The sequence below is a fragment of the Labeo rohita genome, chromosome 10 (assembly GCF_022985175.1).
Source record: "Labeo rohita strain BAU-BD-2019 chromosome 10, IGBB_LRoh.1.0, whole genome shotgun sequence".
Classification (NCBI taxonomy): domain Eukaryota; kingdom Metazoa; phylum Chordata; class Actinopteri; order Cypriniformes; family Cyprinidae; genus Labeo; species Labeo rohita.
In genome coordinates, this window is record NC_066878.1 from 12,866,621 (window position 1) to 12,890,674 (window position 24,054).

Sequence of the window (24,054 nt, forward strand, 5' to 3'; positions counted from 1 at the left end):
AGTCTTTTTGTTTTGCAGTGTTTTTAGCCTCAGCCGAGTACTTAATCTCTAGAACTTCTCTGAGAGTCAGTTTATGAGCATTTTACCCTATGGTCATGTCATATGGGTTATTTTGATTAAGTAAAAATAACTAAAAAAAAATACAGCTAACTAGTACAATAAAACACAACAATAACACGACAACATAATAAAAAAAAACATGATTTTTGAAAATTAAAAATCATACAACGCTGCTACCCTACAAAACTGCTAAGAAAAAAAAAATAGAAGAAAGAGATATTTCAACAACAACAAAAAACAACATCACATTAAAAAAAAAAATGTAACACAGGGAATTCTGGGAATATAAATTTACGGTTATTCACTGTAAATTTTACCATCTTTTACGTTAACCATTTAACAGGTTTTTACTGTAGCATTTTTACAGTTTCTTACTGTTAAATTCAGAGTCATTTTTACAGTGTATTGTGCAATATTATTACAATTTAAAATAACTGTTTTCTATTTCAATAGATCATAAAATGTAATTTATTACTGTGATGCTAAGCTGCATTTTCAGCATCCATTATTTCAGTATTTAGTCTCACATGATCCTTCAGAAATCAATCTAATATGTGATCAATGTTGATATTTCTTAGAAACTATTATACATTTTTCAGGATTCTTTGAATATAAAATCCAAAAGAAGAAAATTAGTTTGAAGTCACTTTTGATCAATTTAATGCATCTTCAATGAATAATTGCTTAAAAATATATATTGTTGACACCAAACTTTAGAATGGTAGTGTGTTTAGCCACAAAAAAGAAAAAAAAAAAACTTCTACAGTTATACATTCTTAAGGAATTTTAAATATTGCTTGTGGTTCTGGAAACATTTCGAATCTCGTGTTTAAAGTACTAGAGACCCTACATTGGATATGTGCCGTTACTGCTCCCAAAGGTCAAGCTTTTCCATAAAAATAAAAACAATAACAACGGATCAGGCCATGCAGTGTGACCAATTACACAAATTGTGCTTGATGTGGAGCAGAGTGGAAAGCAGCAGCATTAGCAGGCAAGGTGGAGCAGATATTTAGACTGTGTCACGGCTAGAGCAGGATAAAGAGAACAGAGAGCGTGATGAGACAGCTCGCAGAGAGAGATATTGAGTGTGTGTTTGTTAAGCTGTGTATATGTGTGTGTGAGCGCGCATCCCAGAGCTGCCGATTAGAATGGGGGATGAGAGAGCTTTTGTCTCCTGCCTCTCTGTGAACTGAGAAATGAGGGGATTTTCTTCTCAGAAGTGGAGAGCGGCATTTGGTTCAAAGGCAACTGCCTTTAATTCAGAGCCCGCGTCGCTTACCGATGCGCTGCGAGCTTTGGGACATCCTGTCCTGTGTCTGTGATCCTAAAACTGTCCCTCCTCCCCTCGTCTTAGGTCCGGTCTATCCGTCCTGTCCTGTCCCTGTCATTTTCACCATTTCCTTTCATTCAGACTCGTCCTTAACAGCTTTGTCCTTCCCTATGCATCTGAATTTGTCCTCTCTGTGCCCTATTTCAGTCTTTGGCACTCAAACAAACATTATTTTTGCTTCCAGTCGTATCAAAGAACATTACATTGAATTCTGGGTAAATTGTGTGCGACGGGATGGTTTATTTTAATCAATGTCAGAGGGGTTACGTAAGCAGATTAATTTGGGAATGATATCTATGTTTACAATGCTGCTTAACTGGCATCTGGATGCAGGAAATCATGGAAATTATTGTGTTATATCACCAGTCTACGCATAAGATTGTTTAAGCAAGTGTGAGGGCAAGTGCGTGTTTGATAACCGTCGGCTTAGAGAAAGCGTGTGTAACTGAACAGACAAATATGTAAGAGCGGCTCAGAGACTCGGAGGACACAGCCAATGGGGAAACACCTCTCTCCCCAGGGCATTTTTCTCCTCCGCATGCTCCCGGTCCCCTCCCCTCCTCTCTTCACTGCAGTTAAAGAGAAGGTCATTCATAATATGCCACTATATTGTCAAGCTCTGTAAGTATCTCATTGTAATAAGCCCACGTAAATTAGGCGAGCTGCCTCAGGGATTGTGCTCTTCTGCCACATAATGGATTTCGTACATCCCCTTGGGCAGACATTTCTCATGTCTTCGTGCCGCATTTGGTGCAAATCCTGTAATGACCATTAAGGTTTAAAATGCACCATCAGATCTGGAAGGGGCAATTCAGCTGCATGATTTAAAAGGTTAAAATCCACAAGATTTGCAATTATGACAATATGCTTTTTGAATATGGCACATCTATAAAATAAAAATGTTGGAGTTAGACTTTTCACTGCTGTCTTAAAGCACTCTCCTTTTAGTATTTAATGTTGGACGTCGCTTGTAAGGAACAGATGTTTTATGGTATTGTTAACTACATTTGTTTTATATTAATACTCTTAACAGCATTTGGAAACCCTTATCATCAAGATCTGATGAAAATAATATATGATGGTTATTTGCATCAGCTAATGTAATTAGAAATCACATCATTTTGGAAGATTTAAAGGAGAAGTCCACTTCCAGAACAACAATTTACAAATAATTTACTCACCCATTTGTCATCCAAGATGTTCATGTCTTTCTGTCTTCAGTTGTGAAGAAATTATGTTTTTAAGGAAAGCATTTCAGGATTTTTCTCCATATAATGGACTTAATTGGTGCTCTGATTTTGAACTTCCAAAATGTAGTTTAAATGCAGCTTCAAAAGGCTCTAAATGATCCCAGCTGAGGAAGAAGGGTCTTATCTAGCGAAACAATTGGTCATTTTTTTTGGAAAATAAAAATTTGTATACTTTTTAAGCACAAAAGCTTGTGTAGCACTAGCTCTGGGATGCGCGTCCACGACGCTACGTACTATTGAATCACTTCAAAAGCTGGACCACAAAACCAGCCATAAGGGTCAATTATTTTTTAATTTAAAAATTTAGTTTTAAATTGAATTCATACATTAATACAATAAATAAGCTTTCCACTGATTGTTAGGATAGGACAATATTTGGCCGTGATACAACTATTTAAAAATCTGGAATCTGAGGGTGAAAAATTGTCCAAATGAAGCTTTTAGCATTGGATATTACAAATCAAAAATTAAGTTTTAATATATTTACGGTAGGAAATGTACTAAATATCTTCATGGAACATGATCTTTACTTAATATCCTAATGACGATAATTTTGACCCATACAATGTATTGTTGGCTATTTCTACAAATATACCCATGCTACTTAAGACTGGTTTTGTGGTCCAAGGTCACATATTTCTCTTGTGTTGAGCAAAACTTGTTTGCAAGCATGGCCGTAGCCAGCTATGAGGTCCTGGACCTATATTTTTCATGTTCAAAAATGTAAATTGTTGTCTGAATGATTAATCTGCATTTTAAAACTCCTCATATGAGGGTATACATATAACAAAGTTTAGCCAGTTTCCAAGAATGATCGCTGCAACGCTAGTGGAGTGAACAAAGCTTGAGAGAATTGTGATTGAGGGCACGGGCACAGTCGTGTTGCCAGACCCAGTTATTATAAGTGTCTTTGGATTTGTCTTTTGCACTTAATTTGGCAGTTTAGAAAGTTGATTAAGTGGGAAGTTGCATTCTTGGGATAGCAATGTCTTTATTTTATATTATTTGCATAAGATTTAAACTAATTTTGCTTTTTTTTGTTTTTTTTATTGGTTTTTTATTTTTGGTTTTTATTTGTTTTCATAGAATATCTGGCAACACTGTATTGCCAGCACTTAAACTAACATTAATCAAAAAGCCAATGGACAGGTTAATGCTGACAGGATACCACATTCGTTAAGGCAGACACAAAAAAACATCATGATATTATCTGTCAGAAACGTTATAAATGGCATCAAAAACAGTGTGTATCATGAGTTGTAGCCTATTTGTCAGGGTTATAATAGCATAATTCTTAACCTCAGACCTCAGAAATTTTCAAACCCTGGTTACAGCCATGTTTACAACCAAATGGTTCACAAAATAGCCTGAATGATTTATTAACAGTCTGAATCAAAGTGATTTTTGGAAATTCCACAATCTTAAAAATAAAAGTCTCAAAGGCAGGGCTTTGCAGCAATGCTATAAAATTAGCATTTTGGGTTCCCCAAATAACCTTTAAAGGGATAGTTCACACAAAAATGAAAATTCTGTCATTAATTACTCACCCTCATGTCATTCCAAACCCATAAGACATTCGTTCATCTTCAGAACACAAATTAAGATATTTTTGGTGAAATCTGAGAGTTTTCTGACCCTCGATAGACAGAAATGTAACTGAAATGTTCCCAGGCCCAAAAATGTATTAAGGATATCAATAAAATTGTCCATGTGACATCAGTGGTTCCACCATAATTTTACGAAGCTACAAGAATCCTTTTGAGACATGTCTCGCACGTCACACTTTCCTAGTGTGAAGAACATTTTAATGATTTAAAGAACATTTTAATGATCTTTTTTCTACTATGAAGAACCAGTGCAATTGAAACTTTCCATAGATGTTAAAAGTATTTTATGTAACTATAGACGGAGGCAAAAAACAAACAAACAAAAAACCAAGAGAGAGATTCTGTCATCATCATTTCACATATTAGATTTTCTTTCTTCCACTGAAAAGACATTTAAAGGATTGGTTCACTTCCAGAATAAAAATGTCTTGATAATTTACTCACCCCCATGTCATCCAAGATATTCATGTCTTTCTTCCTTCAGTCAAAAAGAAGTTAAGGTTTTTGGAAAAGCACTTCCTCATAGGTGACTTCAGTTGGGATCAACGGGTTGAAGATCCAAATTGCAGTTTCAATACCAGCCTCTACACCAGTGGTCGCCAACCTATCGTTCACAATCAAATTGTAGGTCTTTATCACTGTAGATCCTGAAAATAACAGTACAATAAGTACAAATAATACATTACATTTCTCCATTCTTTGTTATTTTCGGGAGGTACTGGGACAGTGATAAAGAAAAATACATCACACCTGTGTCTGTAAGCAGGACGTTAACAGAGGTCAGAGACGTTGAAGACGGACGCAAAGAGGAGAAAATAGTGTAGCAGGCAGAGAACAAGCTCACTGTTCATGATGGTTGAAATATAGGAAGAAAATATAAATATTGAAATGGGGGTGTGGGTTATATTAATGTATTACTGAAGAGATCTGACTGTCTTGAGAAAAGTTTTGATGGCAATGCCATTTTCTTTCTGCTGCTTGATATTGCAAACTGGTGTGTCTTACCATATTATTTTATTGCATCATCTTAATTACGAACACACTTGTTTGTAGTGCAAACCGTTTTACTGTTTACTGCACTTCACTATTCTTCTCATTATTTCCCTACGGCAGCTTATGAACTGGAAGTCTAACACATTACCAGAAAACAGCTTACTCTTGCATTGAAAAATAAGGTGGATAAAGTAGTATTTATAAGCGTGGCTGTCATAGATATGTATAGATGCCACTAAACACCGCTGCTATGGCTTTATAGGTAAAGTGTTCTCTGCTAAATTGAGCAAAAACAAATAATATTGTGTTTAAAATATAACACAGTATCAACTTCTTATTTACTGAACTGTCATATTCACATTCACAAATCACATTTAAGCTTGTGATAGATCGGAACAAAATCATATCCTGTGATATATATTAATATGACAAAACGCATATAGGGGCATTTTTTGCACCCATATTTAGTATTTTAGGGCATAACTGCATTTGTGGAATTGTTTCCCTGCATCATATTTGTCAACAGTCAACTATATTAAATATAAGATGATGTACTGGTCTGGGGGTGGGGCCAGTCCGTTAACTGCGTTAAAATATTTTAATTGCATTATTTTTCATAACTAATTAATTAAGTTAACGCATTAAACTGACAGCCCTAATAATTTGGCAAAGCTAAAGTCAGACCTTTCTGGTTTTGCTTTGAATTCTGAAATTATACAAACTAATTCAAACAACATGTGTGTAAAATCTTTGTTTGGATTATGATTAAATTGCAGTGGTTGCCTCTAATTTCTAATGTCTACATACTGTATATTTTTGTTTAAAAAGTTTGCTTGTTATAGAGCAAATAACCAATAAATAAATTTGCTTAAAAAAAAAAAAAAATCAGTAACCAGTATTGGTATCTGCAAATTTGCATTTTGATCGGTGCATTACTAATTAAAATACTAAATAAAAAGCCTCAAATTGTACAATTTGGGCTTTCTTTTTTTATCAATTCTTCAGTAGGTAGATCTTGTCTTTCATATATGGGTTAGGGTTAGGGTTAGTCAGGGAACTTTGGCTGGGGAGTGGGCAAAAAAGGGGTGGGAATCTTCAAGCACTTCACAATCCGATCCGATTCCGATTCTGGAAGTCACGATCCAATTCTAAAACAATTCTTGATCTACATTTTTTTACATTAATTCTTCTGCTCTGCAAATACATCTTTACAACCTTACAACCCCCAAAATTGCAGTTTCTTTGCTTTTTGTTTATAGTTGGAATCTCTGCACTGCAAAACATGCTTTTCTTACTTAGAATTTTTGTCTTGTTTCCAGCCAAAATATCTAAAAATTCTAAAATCAAAATGGATTTTCTAGACAAGCAAAAATTGTCTTGTTTTCAGTCGGTACATCCGCCTACGTCATGTGTGACTATGTAATGCGTGAAGTCAAGCTAGTGCAAGACAAGCATTTGTGGTTAAAAAGAATATAAATTTGTGTGTTTTTTTTTTTTTGAAAATGACTGATCATTCCATTACATAAGACCCTTATTCCTCGGGTGGGCTCATGTAGAGCCCTTTTAAGCTTCATTGAAACTGCAATTTGGACCTTCAACCCGTTGATCCCCCGTTGATCCTCAAAAACCTTAATTTCTTTTCGACTGAAGAAAGAAAGACATGAATATCTTGGATGACCATAGGGTGAGTACATTATCAGGAAATTTTTATTCTGGAAGTGAACAAATCCTTTAATGTTTCAGCTTCTCTTTTCTGGACTTGTCATGCTCCAAACAGAACAATATGACAGAATTTACATTTCTAGTTGATCTATTCCATTGAGTTGAACCATACAATGATCAGCACTGAGCTGAAAGCTTTCCTGGAGCTTACATTGTTCTGTATGTTTAATTATCTAGGCGCTAGCTGTATGTGTGTGTGTGCGCGCATTGGCGCGATAGCCCTGGAGAGCAATGGGGAATGGACTGCTGAGGGAACCTCCACGCTATTGGACTACAGTAGAGGGGGTTGTGTGGGCACTGAGATCTGTGAGATACCTGTTGTGGAGTTAAGAAAATCGTTTCTAGATAAAAATAGAGCCCGGTCCCGTCCTGACCCATTTTATAGACAGTATGCTCTGGAAAAACCCTCCTGGGCTGAACGAGAGAGGGTGAGAAAGAGAGCACGAGAAAGATATGGGGAGTGGGAGGCGTTGACACAGTTGTAAGGTTCTTGACAGAAATAGTAGTGGGCCTGTTGCCATGATCAGCCATTATTCAGGTGACACAGGCTTTGATTTAAAACTACTCACTCCAAACAAAGTTTCCACCAGATAACTTGCGGTATAATGGCATTGTCTGAACACAATAGGTGCGTGTGTGGGTGGGTGTGTGATTGTGTGTGACCTTAGACAAGATGTGTATAATGTGTGTTGCGGTGCCTTCATCTCAGGTTTGATAAATGGTTTCTATAGTCTCTCTCCTCCACAGATGGTATTGAGATTCAAAATGCTCCCATCACCGAGATGCAATCACACCCATCACACCGCAGACTCAAAGAGACACATGTAATTTCAAAAGGTAAATGAAAAGCCAGAGACCTTTTGATATGAATCCAAACTAGAACATGCGATTGCTTCCAAACACCTCATTCCCAGCATTCCTTCACAAGCCGACGAGGAACGGAGAGAGAGAGAGAGTGAGAGAGAAACAGAAGTGTAAGTGATTCCGTAATCTTCTCTTTTCCCCTTGCAGGTAATGAACTGCAGATTGTAGCTGTTCATCCCCATAAACCCTCTGCGGCATTTTAAGCTGCCTCCATTTCCCATAAGCCCCCTTATGAACCCTAGTACCCTTCAGTTGAGAATCTTGTTATTCCGTGGCCTCTCTGTCTTTGCCCAAGGTGATCTTATTAGTATTCCTAGGGATTTTTAAACATGTTGATAGACACTAATATGTAAAGTATCATGTGCATTAAATTTAGTGAAGTTCAATGATAGAAGCTTGCACACATGGTAGAAGATTTCTTACAAAAAATACTTTTAGGCCTTTTTCCACACAAATAAGTTTTTATTTGAAATTGCATCTTTTTCTCTCTGTTTTGGCCTTCAGTCCACACTGAGATGGCGTTTTTGTCAGGGTAAACTGAGCTTTTTGAAAACGCTCTCCAAAAGTGGATACATTTGAAAATGGCATTTTCGCCATAATGTGGACGTAGGCTTTTGAAAACTGTTACACATGTTTAGTCAAGTGACTCATATTGTACCAATTAATATTTATGTTTATACAACTGTTCTTTCTGGTCCTCAAATCTAATTGGCTAAGAGGAGTGCAATATTCTAGTGATATCGTAACTCCAAACGTTTCATAGTTTGTATCACTCTGCTTGCAGTTTTTCTCACAGCGAGTATCATGGCAGACGCCCAAATCCACAGTGATTTTATAAATAATACAGTTTTTTTTTTTTTTAGGTGAAAGTGTACTTGTTTAGACTTTCGCTTTGATGCATTTTTGCATTTTCGGACATGTGAGCTCCAGAGCGTCTAGTTAAAGGCACCTTAAATGAGACGATCAACAGCTGAATCGTAACTGGAACTATGGACTCGTGCTGATGACGTAACGTGAGGTAGGAACGCCCACAGCGGGTTATGATTGGTCGATCGACAGGCTCAAATCTGATTGGCTAAAGAGTACGAGTCTCAAAAAGACACACGCAAGTCTAAAAAATACACACAAAGAAAGGCTATTCACACACTCACAGTCTGTGATACACTCGTGATTTTTAAAAATTCAAAATTGCTGTACACAGTTATAAATCTGTGAATTGTGTTTTGCAATTTGTGAAACGTATTTTATGAATTTATATTCTTATTTTGTGCACGTGAATTGGTTTTTGTGAATATATATATATATTTTTTTCATGCACGTGAATTGGTGTCAGAGCCCTTGGATTGTTTGTGTTGGTTTTGCCCTTGTCACACCCCATTGGACTGTTTTGTTGGTTTCTCCCTCTTGTGTCCATATATGGTTTTTCCTGTTCCTTTTCTTGTTAAGTCATTATTGGTTAATCACCCACACCTGTCTTTGTATCGTTAGCACTCCTTTATAAGTTGGGTTCTGTTCATTGTTTGTTGTTGGACCTTAACATTATGTTGGTGTGTGTGTTTCCTTTGCCTTACCTGTCTGGATGTACCACTTGTGGAATTTATTAAAGACTTTTCATTATATTATGTCTTAGTTCGTCTCATTCCCACACAACCACGACAATTGGGTTTCATGCATGTGAATTGGGACACGCATGTGTGCATTGTGTCTTTTGCGTGAATTATTAATGAGTCTAATCTGCTTCCATATAAAAGTGTCATGGTTTGTCAGACGTAGCAGGGGTAACTCACTCTTTGCGAAGGGTGAGATTAGAGTAGCAGGAGGTTGCTGGCTCAGATTCTGGGATCACAGCATGAACATCTTTCTTACAGTAGATAATGACATCTGGCATTTGTGTTTGACTGCAGGGTCAGAATTAACATGTTGCCTATGGCAAGCATTTATTTTATTTTGCTTGGCAGTGGAATCTGGTTAAATAGTTTGAAATAATTATTAATAAATAAATAATAAATGACTAATAAATGCACAATTACCAGCTAAAAATTATGCTCTAAATTATTATTATTATTTGCATTTTTTCTCATATTGTACAAACATAACCAGTCTAAAATGACCCAAATTGCATAAAATCTATTCCAGATGATACTTAAATTAAGTATTTTATTTATATAAACCATCAGTTGAATATAAAAGCACACAAACTGCCAATCTGGGACATATATAATGCAAAACACTCTGCAGTGGTCGCACCACATGATATTTTCAAATTCAGTCAAAATTTACAAGCACAGGATTGGCCACCAAAACAAGCTAGCTTCCCACAAAAGGTCACTATGAAATTTAAAATAAAACAAACAAAAAAAAGACATGGTCAAATACAGGCAGGGTCGAACAGTGGCAAACAGGTATGCGAGGACAAGACACAAGACTAGTCCGTGAAACAGGTGAGGGTCAATCAGCGGCGAAGGTAATCCAAGGGGCGAGGCAAACGGGTATTCCGGGGTGTGGTGCAACAGTCTGTGTAATGTGAATGTCAATGGAATAAGAGGGCGACATCTGGTGGTGAGCAAACCAAAGGCCACAGGCCAGATTTGTCCATTAAATGGGTCATCGGATGCCCATTTTCCACAAGTTGATATGATTCTTTAGGGTCTTAATGAAAAGTCTATAATATACTTTGGTTAAAAACTCTCAATGGTAGTATAAAACAACACCCTTTTTACCTTGCCAAAATCAGCTCTGCAAAAATCATCCCATTCTGGTCGAGGCTGCTTTAAATGCAAATGAGCTCTGCTCGCCCGCCCCTCTCTTCTCTCTGTGGAGTGTCGAGCAAGTTTACTTTAGCCGCATTTAGCTACGTTTAGGCGCTAAACTTGCTAACTAGCATGTTATTAGGAAAGGCAATCGCAAAGATTCATAAAAAAAAACCCTTTATACTCACTTCTGCTGTAAGTGAAGCTGGATAACGAATGATTCGCACGAACATAGAAGGATATATGTAGATTGGGAGGCACATTCCCTTCACAAACAAACGTAATCTACTGCATCTTCAGTGGCTCAGATGTCGGGAGTAAATGACGACCACTACGTTCATTATTACATCCAGCAACACGACACCTCAATCGCTCAATTCTTGTCTAACTTACATCCCTGCTCCGGCATCAAAACATGGAGGTTGGATTGTTACAGCTGATCTTATGTAAGATGCTAATGTCAATCAACTATCGTGGGAGCAGCCTCTGTGGGTGTGACGCAACAATGACTGGCATCTGAGAATGGCTCGATTTGAAAAAGGGGATATTATTTTTACAGATTAATTGGATGGATTTTTATCATTATGGGGTAGATTTGTACATACACTGCCAACACACACATTAATGTTTAAACAGCATGTAAAAGTGAAGTTAGCATCCGATTACCCTTTTAACAGTGAAATATTAGGCATTATTCTGACAATTATTTCACACTCTAGTACACTACATTGCATGTCTTGTATTAAAATGGACACTTTTGTATTTTTAATACTTTTTTTTTTTGGTATGAAAACCTTTATAGTGTACTCTTTGCCAGTCTGATCAAATAATGAGTCACTAACAGCTGATTGCACCAGCAATATATTCATCACACTGGAAATGGAAAGGTCAAGTTAAGTGCACTGCACAGTGGGATACAGTATCTCATGCTGTGTTCTCTGATTTTATACCGCACATTTTGGAAAATCTAGTTCATCCAGAAAGTCTATGCATACAGAAAATGCACATACTGTGCAAACAAACTATACAGACCTTATGCATCAGAGAAACAAGCACAGAGCCATCTTTAGAATTTTGTCTTTGAACTTCAGTTTTTACAGTAGCTCTATAGCATCATTGTTGAAGAGTAATAAGCTAGTGAAGTAAGTCATTGATGTAGAGTTAACGAAAGTTATTGTGTATTGTAACGTTCAAAGTGGATGTCAACACATTTCAGCAGACTGGGAAGATTTTAAAACAAACAGACAATTCATAAATTTGTATGACCATACCTTCACGCTATGGAAAAAATACATAAGCAACAGTGCTGAAAAGAGTCAGAGCTTCTCTATACTGTAAAAAATTAAACAGTATTCCACTTGTTGCAGATTCATGTTTCACAGAATGAAAACATCAAGTCAAATTAGGTAAATGGGTTAACAAATCAATATGGTGCTAAATCATTCTCATTTATTATGAATAGAATTTAAACAACCAACTCGATTGATCTTTGAACCTCAAAAGATTTGCAAACATTTGTACACATCTCTAAAGTTGACAGTTTACATTTTAAATCCCATCAGTATCTTGATATTGTAAATGTACATGTGCTAGATTCATACTTTGCATACGAATAAAAATGAGATCCTATTACTTTGCCTTACTGTTGCTTATTAGTAATACCTCCTCTCTGTCAACCCTGTTCTAGATCATTTATTAAACCCGGAGATGCCATCTAACATTCCATAGCATGAATCTTATTGACAAGGACCGTTCATTCGTCACTCAAAACAAAGATAAATGCCATCAGCGATCTGGAATAGCCCCGCCCACCCTCGCCAGCTGCACGACCATCAATAAAAGTCACCATAGGCAGAGCGTAAATGGATTATGACCTCGCCTGCATTCGTTTCATCCGTCCATTGATGTTTCCTAATGCAGCCCTGCATGCTTTATAGACTTATGTAATGTTGTATGCCACTGAACATCTGCTGAACACACAAACTTACATCAGCGAATGCGTCTTCCTACACATGTATGCATAAGTAGCAAGAAACATTACACGTATGTACACATACATCAGGATTAACTGAGGCATAAACATATTGGGCCACAAACACACAGACACACACACACACAAGCTTTCGTTCATGAACCGTAAGCCCCATTAAGAAGCTTTATGTTTAGATATGATCATTGGCGAGACTGGCCCCAAATGACATATACAGACAGAGATTATTGCACTGTTGGGGCTACTTTCGGTCAGACAGCATTAGATCTGATGTGGAAACCAAAGAGTGAGGGTTTAGCCTGGTTAGTATGGTCCAGTTAGTCCCTGCTGGTGGATACTGTTACTACACTATTTCTCCATGGAGTGTTGCAGGGATGACATATTTTTGTAGGCCGAAATATGGAAGCAAATATCAACATAACATCAGGTTGACGCTGGACATAAACGTCGGACAGATGTTGCATTTTGTTTGAGAATGAAATAGGGTTGAAAGGATTCCTCGAGTAACTCGAATACCAAAAATCATCGAGGAAAATTAGTTGCCTCGAGGCTTAGTTTAATCCATTTGCTGTAACTACACACAGAACACTGTGTTTCGCCACGGACCATTATTACTGACGCACAAACCGATAAACGCTGGACATATTTAAGACCGTAAATTAATGGTGGTTAGTTATGATGTACCTAAGTTAGCTATGATTTGTGAATGACAAAGTGCCATTTATGTTGTTTGTCTCATTCTCTCTCTGTGACACACAGAAAGTTAGAAAGTTAGTGAATATCAAACGAAGAGTGCCTCAGCATGATTACAAATGTGAATGTGATGTTATGCAACATTTCATCACTAAAGAAGTTAATACTAAGAGACTTACATTTTAGACAGCATATTTCCTGTTTTTGCTCTATTTCGCCAACAAATAACCATTCCAAACACAGCCACAACACTGTTTTGCGTCTTTGAGCAACATGACGGTGTTTTGTTAGTGAATGAATCATCAGTTAAATGATTCAGTTCAATCGCAATGACTCACTTACTTAACCGTGACTTGCTGTCACCTACTGGCAGTATTGATTTCACATTTAAAAAGGTTAAAAATACATGTAAATATCAGTATTCAGTGTTTTGTTTAAAATAACAAAATATAATTTAAGCATTTGTAACTGCGAGTTAAATGTCACTCTGAGTGGGTAAATAGGCCTGCATCTAAATTCCTAAATTTCTCGATTTATGCATTAGTTTTAGGTTGTAATGTTTACCTTTTACTAAAGTAATGTGAAATTGTTTTTTTTTTTTTTTTATATATATATATATATATATATATATATATATATATATATATAAATAATGATCCATCTCGGTCAAAAATTAGATAATGATACTGAGTGAATGCTCCTGACACATAGTACAAATACTTTTACTTCAAACTCTCTAAATTCCAGCCTCAGCCCAATCAGAAGTACCATTTTAAAGAAATAAGTCAGATGGATTTAGAGGCTTTTGTATCTGAACTCTTCATATATATTTGTATTTGCATTTAGAAGGTAATTTGGCAAAAAAAAAAAAAAAAAAAAAAGCATTAAATGGGTTTAGTTTTCATGGTTATTTTTGTATGCAATTTCAGCAATAAAAATGTTACTTTTTTAAGTTTAGTTTAAGAAGCCTATCTTATTTTCTCTTGTATATTTAGTATTGCTCTTTAATAAAGAAAGACATCTTTTCCGATTACTCGATTAATCGATAGAATAATCGGTAGAATACTTGATTACTAAAATAATCAATAGCTACAGCCCTAGAATGAAAATCGGGTTGATGTCAGTATTTGACATCAATTTGACGTTGACTTAATGACAATCTAAAAACAACAAAATATCAACATAAGCTGAATAAGCTCAATGTCTAATATGCTAATATGCTCTAAATGTCAATAAGCTCATAAGCTCAATGTCTAATATCAACGTTGATTTAATGTCAAGGTCATATTAACGTCATAACGGCTGATCTGGGTCAGTGATGCAGTGCAGACGAAAATGTGGAATAAAACCTTTGAATTCTTTTGCGAAAAAAGTATTCATGTAGCTTTTTAAAATTTACAGTTGAACCACTGATGTCATATGGACTACTTTGTCATTTATTTTGGCACTTTTCTGGGCCTTGGTAGTGGTAGTACCCTTGCTGTCTATGGGAGCTCTCAGATTTCATCAAAAATATCTTAATTTGTACATTCATCTGAAGATGAATGAAGGTCTTACAGGTTTGGAGCAACACAAGGGTTAGTAATTAATGACAGAATTTTCATTTTTGGGTGAACAAGTTTGTTGATAGCCTAGGTTTTTACTTCTAGTGACTGTATTTAAACTTCAAAATCCATAAAAGTCGTGTTAATTTGAAAACATTATCATGATGAACAAAATGTGTAAGAATCATAACTTTTGTGGGTTATAGTTAGCATCACCGTTGTTTTCTTAACAAAAACCAATAGGACAACAGTTCAGAATGTCTCCAATAATTCCATCAGCAAAAAACCCAATAGGATTTTTTCCACTGGGCAGGGAAATGAAATACAATGGAAAAATCCTATTGGGTTTTTGTAGAAAGAACCAGAGTCACCTCTGGGTTGCCCTACAAAAATGCTGTACATCATTACTCACCAACCCAGGATCATTGGAAATACATGCCTCTCTATACATTTCTGCAACACCATAATTACATACCTTACAGCACGTTTCGCCAGCAGTTTCAAAGTGTCCAGAGAGTGGCGCTAAAACATACATTGAATACGTGAATCTTTGCGATCGCCTTTCCTTATAACGTGGTAGTTAGGAAGTTTAGCGGCTAAATGCGGCTAATGTAAACAAGACCGTCTTTCCACAGAGAGAAGAGAGGGGCGGGGTGAGCAGAGCTCATTTGCATTTAAAGGAACCACCCCTTTAGAATTAGATGATTTTTGCAGAGCTGATTTTGGCAAGGTAAAAAGGCTGTTGTTTTACAAAACCATTGAGAATTTTTAATCAAAGTATATTAGAGACTTTTCATTAAGACCCTAAAGAATCATATCAACTTGTGGAAAATGGGCATCCGATGACCCCTTTAAGAGTTTTGCTAAAGGTTAATGCTCTGTCCTGTTGGAAATATCCGCTACACCAAACCCATCATTAAACCTAACCGATAGTGTTACCAAATGCAAAAGTGATATAAAAACGCATTTGTTGATGCTGTGCTATTTTAACTTTCTTATGCGGATTTGAGCTGATTTGTCAAACCGTAGTTTAACGGAGCTCTTCATCACTCAAGTGCAACACTGTATCGCGTGAGCTACCAAACAAACCTACTGAATCAGAAAACTCATGCATGTGAAACTATATATGTGACTAAAACGTTCAGAAGTATCAGTTTTCAAATCACGCAGGACGTTATAGGTAAGTTTTTTCAGTTCTGCATGAATGTATATAGAGGCACGTATTTCCAATGAGCCTGTGTTGTCACTCACTCTACTGACGGCCATTTTAAAGTAGCCGTGTATTCTAAACTAAATAAGATGCTATAACCAAATATTTTGCAAATAGAACATTTTTCTCAGCATGCATTTAATTTCTTAGCTGCTTGCTATCCAGTTCCTCTCTGTCATTTTCCGTTCTCCACCAGTGCCACAGGCCTCCTTCATTTGTAGGAAGTGCGGTGCTCATTTATAGCTTGAGTCGTAACTTTGGTATCCCAGTGTTCCTTTTTGGCCGAGATGCTCGTTTTGTGTGTTTCCCATGATCTTGAAATGAAGGGCATATTTCTCGGTCTACATCCTGTCTGAATATAACGCCTATAGCTGTAGTCATGGATTTGGGACTAATACAGTTTCACTGAATAATACATGTGTCTTTGAAATAGCATAATTGATATCAATTATTCAACCGTGTCTCCAGCATTGTGTTACGTTTCTAGTACTTCCTGCTGAGAACGTAATGGACACAGAGGTCACGTTGGTCTCAAAATTTCAAGAAAATTTCAAAACAGCTGTGTTGCAAGACTGAAGCCTTGTGTTATGCTCTTACGGACATTTAAGAGAGTCTAGAAAGCGTATCGGATGCTTTTCTTGTCGTTGGCAGTTTAACGTGACTGTTAAATTTCTCATCTATTTAAGTTATTGTGATGGGCATTAAAGGTGCGACAGGCCTTGTGGAACATTGCAGACTGCTCTTTGTAGCACTTGATCGGGTGCTGTGAACTGTCCACAAGTGAAGTGTTTTTGCGTTTGCCATGTGGCAGTAATAAGGTCATTAACTCCACTTCGACGAGAGCTAGAAACAGCACAGCAGTCAGATCCCACACCCTCCGTCTGTCAATTTCATGCTCTCTGAACCAAAGGCTGTGAGAAGATGCTTGCAGAACATCTTGGATGGGCACGTCATAGCTCAGATCCCGTGGTGGCTGCTGAGTGTGTGGGTATATGTTTTGTTGAGTCTGCACATTTGCTAGTATGTGTAGTTCACACTTGGATAAAATTGAGAGAAAAATCATAATTTTTTATCTTAAAATATTCAAGCAACATTATACAGTACATTTCCAAGTCTCGGTCTAGCACTGCAGCCAGTTGTAGCTAAATATATATTGTTTAAGTTTTAAAATAACATATGGTACACTACTTTTGAATGCAAAATTGTTCGACTGTCTATAAGATGAGTTTTTTTTTTCTTTTTTCTAAATAAGAAAAAGCAATAACATCAAGAATATTTTGCATGTCACTATATACATTATTCACATCATAGTAGATTACATTTAATGTAGATTGATTTTAAAATTCAAGAAAATGTATTTTCATATAGTTACAGTTTTTATAGTTACACTGCTGTTCAAAAGTTTAGGATCAGTAAGATTTTTATTGTTTTTTAAATAAGAATCTTATGCTTTCCAAGGCACATTTATTTGATCAAAAATACAGGAAAAGAACAGTAAAACTGTGAAATATTATTGTAATTTTAAATAACTGTTTTCTGTTTTACTGTAGTTTAAGATTTTATTAATTCCTGTGATAAAAAGCTGAATTTCCAGCATCATTACTTCAGTCATCAGTGTCACATGATCCTTCCAAAATTAATATAATATGCTGATTTATAATCAATGTTGGATACTGTTTTGCTGCTTAATATGTTTTTTGGAACCTGTGATACCCTTTTCAGGATTCTTTGATGAAAAAAAACAAACAAAAAAAAAAACAGCATTTATTCAGAGAAGAATAGCTGAATGTCACAATGTAAGTCTTTACTATCACTTTTTTAAAATCAATTTTAACACATCCTTGATGAGTAAATAAAATAACATTTCTATTTTAAATAAATGCTGTTCTTTTAAACTTTTTATTGTCACAGTATATATATATATATATATATATATATATATATATATATATATATATATATATATATATATATATATATATATACATCAGCTTTGTATCTCAGGAATAAATTATATTTTAAAATATATTAAAATACAAAACCATTATTTTAAACTGCAATATATTTCACAATATTACATTTTTTTTTCTGTATTTTTGTTTCAATAAATGCAACCCTGATGAGCATAAAAACATCTTTAAAAAACATCACAAATCTTACTGATCTTAAACTTTTGAACTGCAGTGTACATATACAGTAGTAACTTTTTATTTAGATATTCATACATTTTGAATTATTATTTTAATTAGTTATAATTATTAATTTACACAAAAAATGCATTTTTCTCCTTTAACTTTTTGTTGTTGTTGTTTTCTGTAATATATGCATATATATGATGTGTTTATTTATATGATAACATTTACAAAAACATCTTCCAAGGTAAAATGATATGGTTTTTATATATCAAGGATGCTTTTGTTTTTATTATTATATGGTGTAATGCTAAAGCATTTGGTGTGACATTCCAAATAAATTATAATACAAAATATATTTCATATTAATATGTTTTTAAAAATATTTAAATATATTTTGGACAGAAAATGTAAATTAAATATGTATGACAAATCTGCTACTATTAAATACCGTACCTACATTTACAAATTAAAACAATTAATGTATACTTCTAGGAGTAGTTCAGAAAGTCTTCAGGATGATGATGACCCTTTTGAACCTGATCTCATGACAAAAATGAACCTGTGGGAACTTTTTCACAAGATGCGAAATACATTTCATGACATATTCAGTGTGAAATGTCCACTTAGTGCTGCTAAAAGAGTATTAGTTTTTTCCCCCTGAACAGGTAACAATTAATATGGTACATTTTATATGACATTGGTTTTGTACGTGTCACCGCAGTTCTGACCTGAAATGTCCGTTGAGTGGTGCTATAACTCTACTGCTCTGTGACGATTTAAAATAATGTACCATCTGCACTACACCTAAACCTACCCGATAGTATGAACAAAAAGTGAATGTGATGTTAAAAAAGCAAATCGCAAACGTGCCGTTTTATCTTGCTTTTCAATCTCTCGTCTTTCATCTCTTTCATCATGAGTCATGTTTTTCACAGGATTCGTACCCAAGGATTCCGCATCCTAAGTCCAATTCCCGTGCCAGCTGAGCTAACGTGCAAGTTTGTTAAGCGCTCACTGTTTTACCGCCTCTAGTGTTGATTTCTGTTGGAAACTGCAGTGATATGTCTTATTGGTATGTATTTCACATATTGTGAAAAAGTTCCCATAGGACTGTTTTCGTCATGATATGAGGTAGACCTTTTCATAGTAGAATAAACTGTCGCACCATATGACTTATGTTTGTATATTTAGAAAAAGTCAAAAATCCTTAAAACAATTACAAACTTCTCTTTGCTAAAGTCTGCATAAACTGGAAATCATGGCCTTGTATTGTAAAGTCAAATACTAAATTAAAAAAAAATAGGGTAGGGACTGATTTCAGTGCACCTCTTTACCTTCTAAGATTAATTATTAAAAATAAATAAATAAATAGGGTCAGGTTTAATTTCATGCAATCTTTAAAGGTCAGTTGTCTGTGTTTATGCACTGTGATGAAGTGATTTTGAAATGGAGGAAGTTGAAAGAGTTAGCAGGGCTAGTTATTCTGTTTTAAACAGAGGCTCAAAAATGGCCATTATTTTTTGACCAGGTGAAATAGATGCAATCAGACTTGCATGTGAAAGGAGAGAAATGGAGGGAGGCAGTGAGGAGGAGGAGAAGGGGAGGAGAGGGGGAGGAGCGAGGGGAAGGTCAGAGTGCTGCACTGCATGATAAAGATGTTGGCGTGGTCGTCGGGATTCTCCGCACGCAGGCAGGATATTACCTCTTTCTCCACATGTCATTCCAACCCATTCCACCAAGACGCACAAGCTGAAGGAAGCTGTCTAACTCTTTCATGAGACAGAGCAAAAGGATTAGCTTTTTATTTAAGCCTGTAATCACGGCTACTCAGTGCTAAGCACAGATAGGAGCTGGTCATCTAGGTCAAGGGTTTTCAAACTGGGGTGTATAGATAGATCGATTTTTCTCACATTTTTCCTTGGCATTAAAATGTTTAAAAATCCTTACTTAGGTTGCCCTCAGGTCAATTCTTGGATAGAGTTCAAGATCTTAATGTCTTAAAGGAGAAGTCCACTTCCAGAACAACAATTTACAGATAATGTACTCACCCCCTTGTCATCCAGGATGTTCAGGATGTCTTTCTTTCATCAGTCATAAAGAAATTGTGTTTTTTGAGGAAAATATTTCAGGATTTTTCTTCATATAATGGACTGATATGGTGCTCCGAATTTGAACTTCCAAAATGCAGTTCAAATGCGGCTTCAAATGATCCCAAATGTGGTTGTAAATGATCCCAGGCGAGGAAGAAGGGTCTTATCTAGCGAAATGATCGGTTATTTTCATGAAAAAAATACAATTTAAACATTTTTAATCTCAAATGCTTGTCTTGTCTTGCTCTCCTTGAACTCTGTGCATTCTGGCTCAAGACAGTTACGCCCCATTCACACGGGGCGTTTGCGCTAACGCCTCACGGAGGGCGTGTCTGAAGCTTCGCGCTGATTGGCCAGCGTCTGCACCGAACAGGATTGGCTAGCGTCTGCACTAGTAATTTGCATATGGCGATCTAATTGGGTGACGCTTGCGTTGGCGCTTGAAAAGTTGAACTTTTTTTAACTTCTGTCGCGAGCAACATCAGTGACGCGACGCAACGGACCCATAATTCAGTTCGGCAATGCTTGACGTCGCTCCATTCAAAGTAAATGAGAAGCGTTAACACTGAAGCCCGGTGTGAATGGGGCGTTAGGGTATGTGGAAAAACTCTGATCGTATTTTCTCCCTCAACTTCAAAAATCATTTTAAAATCATCCTACATCGCTGCAGAAGTTCCGACCCAGTCTTTGCAAAGTGAACATGCAAAGAAGATCAAACACCCTTAACAAAAAAGGCAAAGCAGCGATATAGGATGATTTTGAAGTTGAGGGAGAACATGAGATGGGAGTTTTTCGATATACCCTAACTGTCATAAACAGGAAAAAAATAGAGGTCGGGAAGAGCGAGACAAGACAAGTGTTTGACATTAGAAAGTTTATAAATTGTAATATTTTAATAAAAATAACTAATCGCTTCACTAGATAAGACCCTTCTTCCTTGGCTGGGATCGTTTACAACCGCATTTGGGATTGTTTGAAGGTGCATTTAAACTGCATTTTTGAAATTTAAACTCGTGGCACCATATCCGTCCATTATATGGAGAAAAATCCTGAAATGTTTTCCTCAAAAAACATAATTTCTGTACAACTAAAGAAACAAACCCATGAACATCTTGGATGACAAGGGGGTGAGTACATTATCTGTAAATTGTTGTTCTGGAAGTGGACTTCTCCTTTAAGACGGTTCCGCCACAAGCTATAATGTGATGTAATAGGTTTTGTAACAGGTCGAAGGTCAACTCTGGGGTCATGTATTGGAAGACTGAACTTGAAAATGTGAGGTTGGAGGCGACCATGTCCTTCACGATGGCCATGGTAACTTGATTCACACGATTAGATTGTTATTAGCATTCCATGAGGCTGATCATCTATTGATCTCCTCTGTCTGTGAGATTTTGAGGACATCAAATACGTGAGGCAAAAGCTGCTTAGTTTGATGCGTAGGCCAAGAGGAAGGGAGGGTGGGTTGGGTAAAATGAGTGAAAGAAAAAGAACGAGAGAGCTGATGAAGACAAATCTAAGAAAAAATCCTGAGCGTTGCATAGACTAAAAGCAGACGGGCAGAAATTTGGTCGTATTTGCTGGTTTTCACTCAAGTCAAGCTGAGCTGCTTATTATTGGGGAAGAAAAACTAATGTAACCCTTTCGTCCCCTTCCAGACCCTGGCATCTTCTCTGTTTCTCCTTCCCTCACTCAGTCCGAATTTCTCAATCTCCGGTGGCTTGCCGAAAGGCTTCAGTCAGCCGTTTCTGCTTGGCTACCCTTAGTAAATCAATCCTGCTGATTGGGTCTGCTCTCTGACAGGACAAGGACCCTGACGAAGACTAAGAGAGATGTATACATGTCGCTCCTGGTTACAGTCATCCGGCTACAGTGGCTTGGATTGGTGGGAAGGGCTCTATGCGAAAGGGAGATGAATGGGAATGGCCAGGTTATGTTCAGAATGGGCTAAATTAAAGTTTTAGGTTGAAAGCTGAATATGTTTTTCCTCATCTCAAGCTGTGACATTTTGAATATCTATAGATTTGTGGGTTCTGCTTTCAAGTGCGCACGTTTACATTTGCATACCGGTACGTATGTTGAGTGGAGCTTGCTGTTTCTCCGCTCTCAGAGTACCTTTGGGGACAGTGTTAAGTTCATCAGTCATGCAAATGAATGCAGTTTATGAGTAGAATAATCTACCTCCTGCTCTCTGGAGAACATTGCTTTCAAAGAAACACCATGATGGGATTTCTGCTTACTCTATACAGATGCAGCCCAATTGGTTGAAAGTACGGCGTAGTGTTATTTCTGTTTGCAACATGCTAACTTTGTCATCTTTCGTGCTCACATACATGTTACAGATGTCTGTGCTTATTTGCATATTTGTGTTTTTCATTCTTTGGCAGGAGAATTTCAACCCAGAGTGCAAATTCAAAGAGAGCGTGTTTGAGAACTACTACGTGACGTACTCCTCCATGCTGTACCGCCAAAGCCAGTCTGGACGGTCTTGGTACATCGGCATCAACCGGGATGGCCAAGTGATGAAGGGCAACCGCGTGAAGAAGACCAAAGCGGCTGCACACTTCCTACCTAAAGTCATCGAAGGTCAGATCAAGTTTTAAATGAACTTGAGACATATTAAGATGCTGACATTCCCTGATGGCAAATGTAACTTAAAGGGGTAACTGTTTTTTTAGTTTCTAGCTGGTTTAGGCTTGTCAATAGCTTGTTCAAGCAGGTGATAAACTAGTAGACCAGTTTGAGCCATCAACAAACCAGGTGGTCCAGATGGTTTTTGGAACCATGGTGGCTGGCCAACAAAGACTAGCTAATAACCGACTTGCACCAACTAATGACTAATATTCAGCTTGCACTAGTATAGACCAGCTAATATCTAGCTTGCACTAGCTTAGACCCAACAATAACCAACTTAGTCTGGCAGTTGCCATCTTAGACTTAATAGACTTGACCAGCTTGCACTAGCTTAAATCAGCCATTAATCAGGTTAGAGAATGAATAGAGAATCAGCCACTAACCAGATTAGAATTAATAGAGAATTAATAACCTGTTTGGACCAACTAATAACCAGCTTGCGCTATCTTAGAACAGATAATAACCAGCTTAGACCACCTAATAACCATTTTGCACCAACCAAAATCTTGCTTGCACGCTTAGACCAGATAATAACCAGCTTGCACTAACTCAAACCACATAATAACCAGCTTTGCCCACCTAATTACCAACTTCTGATGACCATCTTACATCAACTAATAACAAGCCAATAAGCCATTTAAAGTTAGTTAATAACCCGCTTTCACTATCTTAGACCAGATAATAACCAGATTGCTGTAGATTAGACAAATTAATAACAGTTTAGACCAACTAATAACCAGTTTGCGCCAGCTGATAGCCATCTTAAAACAGCTAACAACCAACTTATGCCAACTTAAACCAGCAAATAACCAGACTGCACTAGCATAGACCATCCAATATCAGCCTTGACTATCTTAAACCAGATAATAACCTGCCTGCACTAGCTAATGACTATCTTAGATTAGATAACAACCAGATGCTCCAGAATAAACAAGTTATTAACCAGTTAAGATTAGTGGTCTGGTTAGACCAGATAATAACCAGCCTGCACCAGCTAATAGCCAGCTTGCACTAGTTTAGACCAAATAATGACTATTTTACATTAGGATAGACCAGCTAGTAGCCATCTTGCACTATCTTAGACCAGATAATAACCAGCTTGCACTATTTTAGACCAGATAATAACCAGCCTCGAACACTTAATAACCATTCTGCACCAGCTAAGTTTTTAACAAGTTA

At 36.7% G+C, this 24,054-nt stretch overlaps 1 protein-coding gene across 1 annotated transcript in view; it reads left to right on the top strand.

Annotated features, from left to right (window-relative positions):
* Positions 1 to 24,054, top strand: part of fgf11b (fibroblast growth factor 11b) — a 65,339-nt gene that overhangs the window by 35,818 nt on the left and 5,467 nt on the right. The window contains exon 4 of the mRNA XM_051121842.1: positions 22,629 to 22,827. Coding sequence (XP_050977799.1) covers positions 22,629 to 22,827 — 199 coding nt within the window. The remainder of the gene's footprint in view (positions 1 to 22,628; positions 22,828 to 24,054) is intronic.